The 4,358-nt window shown below is 47.5% G+C and overlaps 1 protein-coding gene across 1 annotated transcript in view; it reads right to left on the bottom strand.

Annotated features, from left to right (window-relative positions):
• The window catches only part of LOC102044363 (hippocampus abundant transcript 1 protein-like), a 9,656-nt gene that overhangs the window by 4,768 nt on the left and 530 nt on the right, over window positions 1-4,358 (bottom strand). Inside the window, exons 2-9 of the mRNA XM_031063283.1 lie at window positions 3,878-3,940; window positions 2,829-2,956; window positions 2,313-2,427; window positions 1,576-1,794; window positions 1,230-1,343; window positions 714-785; window positions 372-484; window positions 169-266 (exon numbers count right to left, since the gene is read on the bottom strand). Of these exons, the coding sequence (XP_030919143.1) occupies window positions 169-266; window positions 372-484; window positions 714-785; window positions 1,230-1,343; window positions 1,576-1,794; window positions 2,313-2,427; window positions 2,829-2,956; window positions 3,878-3,940 (922 nt within the window). The remainder of the gene's footprint in view (window positions 1-168; window positions 267-371; window positions 485-713; window positions 786-1,229; window positions 1,344-1,575; window positions 1,795-2,312; window positions 2,428-2,828; window positions 2,957-3,877; window positions 3,941-4,358) is intronic.

Raw genomic sequence — 4,358 nt, 5'->3', positions numbered from 1 at the left:
TATGATCTATAAAGAATATATTATAATATTTTAAATATTCTAATATATTATATTCTTTATAGATCATAAAATAATAAATTAGCCTTCTAAGAACATGGAGTCAGATTCCTCATTCTTCCCTTCGACAGGGTCTCAGAAAACCCCCCAGATGTGTCCCCAGGCACTCACCCTGCTGATCAGGGTCTGTGCTCCTCGACACCATGGCACTGATGGCTGGGAAGGTGATGCTGGACATGGCAGCCACAGCTCCTGCTGCCCACATCATCCTGGAGAGGAGGAGGCAGCAGTGAGGAGCAGCCCTGTGCCCTCACCCTGTGCTGCTGCAGGGTGGGAGAGGCCACAGAGGGACAGAAATGTGGGCAAACCCTCACCAAGGCTGTGATCCAAAGCCATACCAGGCAAGCTGCAGGATCTGGAAGCCCAGGCCCAGGAGGATGGTGTTTTTATTCCCTATGGAGCGCATGAGAATTCCCAACACCACTGTCTGGAAAGAAAAACAGCTGTTTTCAAGGCAGGGGCAAAGAAAGAGGGCAACAATCAGGAGACAAGAGGACAGGAACCTGAAGGACTTTGATGATCCTTATGGGTCCCTTCCAATTGAAGATCTTTGTTTCAAAAGTCTGTGTGGCCACAGGAATTGACAACTCTGAACTCAGAAATTTTGGACATTCTTACAGCAGACTGCTCAAGCCAACACAGAAATTGCTTCTCACCTGAGCCAGTATAGAGAGAATTCCAACTACACCAATAAAGGCTGCTACAGTCTCTGAGGAAAAACCAATGACCTGTGAAAACATCAAAGAGGGATTTCAGGCAGATTTGTACCAAGAGCCCCTCCATCAATGTCACTCATGTTTACTGAACTTGCTTCTCAGGGACCTTAACAGCCACTGCCTTTGGGCTGCCACAGGAATCAAACAGAAGATTTTCCTCTGGCTGAAAAAACAGTTTTAAATCACTGAGCTGCCCTTGCAGTGCCTGAAGGTGTCACAGCCAGGATGGCCAGGCAGACACCAGCAAGGAGCCAAGCTAGGCTTGCCCCAGGCAATGCTTAGAGCAGCCAGCAGGCTCACACTTTCTTCAGGAGAGCTGGAAAAAATCACTATTTCTTACAATTTCACTATTTCTTACAATTATTGGCCAAGAAAAGCCACCTTGGGACAGGTGACACAAGTCTGACTGTATTTATAGGGCAGGATTTCCTGCACCCAGAGCTTTGAGAGACTGACCTGTCTCAGGTAGAGGAAGAAGCTGGAGTACTGGCCGGCCTCAGGAAGGTAGGAGAGAAAGACTGTGATGCAGATGAGCAGCACTGTGGAGTCCTGACCCACCTTCCTCAAGGACTGCAGGGAAAGGGGTGGGGAATGAGAAAACATGTTTTAAAATTTGACTTTATATCACCAAAAAACAGGTACAAAGACAGCCAAACCAAGGGCTTAACACCTTAAAAATCAGCAGGATAAAGCAAACATTAAGCATTACCAGCACATAGGAAAAGAGTAGAGTTGGATTTTATACAAATTTTATAAAAATTTTTGAGAAATCCATTTCCCACACGGCAGCAGGCTCACTCACAGCGAATGGGTCAGCTTGTTCCCAGGAGATTGGGGCTCCCCAGGAGACTGGACGCATCTCCTCAGGCAGTGACTCGGGCACAGCCAGCAGGATGAAGCCAATATCCAGCAAAGCAACCCCTGAAGCCAGCACAACCACCAAGGTGTCACCATAGGCTTGGGACAGGTACGCGCCGATGGCCGGGCTGGTGACCAGGCTGGCAGCAAACGTGGCTGACACCTGCAAACATAAAAATTCTCTGCAGCCTCTTCTTCCTACAGCTCATTTCCTCCTCCTCACTGACCCAGGGAACTCTTTTTGGCATCTTTGATGGAGAGGCCATTTCCTCCTCCCCAGTGATCCAGGGAATTCCTTCTGGCATCTTTGATGGAGAGATAAATAAGAATTCACAGATGAGAGATTCTCTTGGTGCACCTGGGCTAAATTCTAGCAAAAGGGAATCAGAGCTGTCCTAGGAATGCCTGGATGGTGCTGTAAAGCTAAAGGAAGGGCAGGATCACACCAAGCATCACAGGCTGCCCTTCTCTGGTGTGGAAAAGGGAAGGGCCAGGCTGGTTTAGACACAGCCAGCACTCAGTGGGCAGAGATCAGCCTCTCCCTCAGAGCTAAATCCCAAACAGAAGGACAGGGAGTCTGTGTGATCAGTCAATAAATCTCCCACCCTAATTTTATATCTCTCCTACCTGCAAAGACCCAAATATTTCTTTAAGAGCCAGGCCAGTGACTCAGCTCCTTACCAGGCCGTACGCCGTGCTGCGCTCATGCTCCTGTGTGATATCAGCAACGTAGGCAAAAATCACAGAAAAGGTGACAGCAAACACTCCAGACATGGAAATGACAGCAAAGTACCACCTGAAAGAGCCCAAGGCACAGTTAGAGAGCAGCCACACCACAGCCCACAGCTGCTGAAGCAGAGCCTCTCCCTTGTTTTGCCTCCAGTCTGTTCCAGTGCACCAGAACAAGAACATGAAGTCTTGGTCTGGACAGCCCTGAAGTTTCATCACTTATTTTCACTAATAGAAATAATGCACTGAGCTGAGGAACAAGCACAGGGGACAGAGCAACCCTTTATTCCCAACTGAACCCTCCAGAACCAGACAAATCAGTCTCTAGGCTGAGCATCCTTCTCCATTCTTGAGATGGATGAGACTCTTCCATCTCACCCTGAAAGGAGCAGCTGTAAACTGTCCTCCTTCAGCCTCTTCCTTCAGCCCCTACTCAGAACCCTGGGGCTGCACTGAGAGTGAACTCACCAGGGGCTGATCTTCATCAGGGGAATTGGTGCACACGTGAAGAAGACGGTGAGAAGGAGGAAGGATTTCCTGCCCCAGACATCAGAGAGAGCACCAATCAGTGGGGCACTTAGGAAAGAGAGCAGACCCTGGGATGGACAGACAGACCAGAGGACAGAGAAACCCCTCAGTGAGAGCTTTCAACAACATCAGGAGGAGACAACCCATTCCTGATTGCTCCAATGCTGTTACAACAGAGCAGTTTAATAAACTCCCCGAAAACAAATCCTGAGCCCTCCTGCTCCCTCAGAGCTCTGCTCTGGGCACCCAGGCAGCCCTGCCAGGACCTGGAGAGCTGCTGGCACAGCTCCAGCATGGCAACAGCTGCTGCACTTCTGGGGAAAGCTTTCTCTTGTACATGGAGACAGGACAGACACAATGAGAAGCCAGAGCCATTAAGCACAAACAAAATTATTCAAAGCCTTTCCACATCTCTCAAGCCTGAGGCAGGCAGGGCAGAGCCTTTCAGTGCTGGGGCTGTTTTCCAAGATCCTCTTGCCAGAGACAGCCAAGAATTGTCTGTGTTGCTTAATTCCCCAGTCAGAACTCAGGAATATTCCCTGTTCACAGGGAATATTCACTCAGGAATATTCCCTGTTCACAACTGTTGCCTGCAATTCTGCTCCAGTGCAAGAAGCTCCCCAGTCCCACAGCACATCCCTGCCTGGAGGTCAATGAGACCACTTGGTTTCAATTTCTATCCTAAATAAATTTAGATGTCACTGATTTGTCATTCTGTTATACTGCAGAGGATGGGCACAGGGCTGATCTCATGCTGGTGAGATTATTTCCAGCTGAAACACTCAGCTGTTGTAACTCCACATTGTCACTCCTGCTCAGTAAAATCAGCTGTCCCATGTCTGTGTGTTCCCTTTTGCATCTGGTTTGCCAGAACTCCCTCAAAGTGGCCAAATATTGGCTGACACCAGCAAATTATAGAGACAATAATGGTTTGTTCTTCTTGCACCCATGGCAGATTTAAAGGAAATCCTGGGAGGAATATTCCTTACCTTGACTCCATGAATCAGACCATTCATCAGGAATGTGTGCTGAGGAAAAGTCTGGTGTAAGACCTGGAAGGGAAAACAAACAAAAACCAAATGAAAAAGTCAGAGCTAGCAAATTCTGCAAAATTTCTGTGAGCATCTGCCAGCCAGAGGACTGGAAAGGCACAATCCAGGGAAAAGGGGAAATATCCTGCCAACAATGCCTCCATGTGAGGAGCTCTGCCTGCCTTTTCCAGTATGGGAAACCACTGCCTTTAAATGCCTTTAACCATCAAAATAAATGCCTTAAACACTTTCCAGGTCTATAAATCACTCCAGCATGCTCAGAGAGCCTTTCCCCATCCCCTGAATCCCCTCTGGTTTTACTTTATGTCCCCACATCCCTTCTCTGTGGGTCCCTTTGTGCTGCATGTTTGATTTTATATTTTATATTAAAATATAAACAATATATATATTTTAAAATTAATATAAATATAATTCTAAA

This window comes from Geospiza fortis, unplaced genomic scaffold (assembly GCF_000277835.1).
Source record: "Geospiza fortis unplaced genomic scaffold, GeoFor_1.0 scaffold241, whole genome shotgun sequence".
Classification (NCBI taxonomy): Eukaryota; Metazoa; Chordata; class Aves; order Passeriformes; family Thraupidae; genus Geospiza; species Geospiza fortis.
The sequence above is the reverse complement of the archived record's forward strand: the minus strand, read 5'-3'. Positions and strand labels throughout refer to the sequence as shown.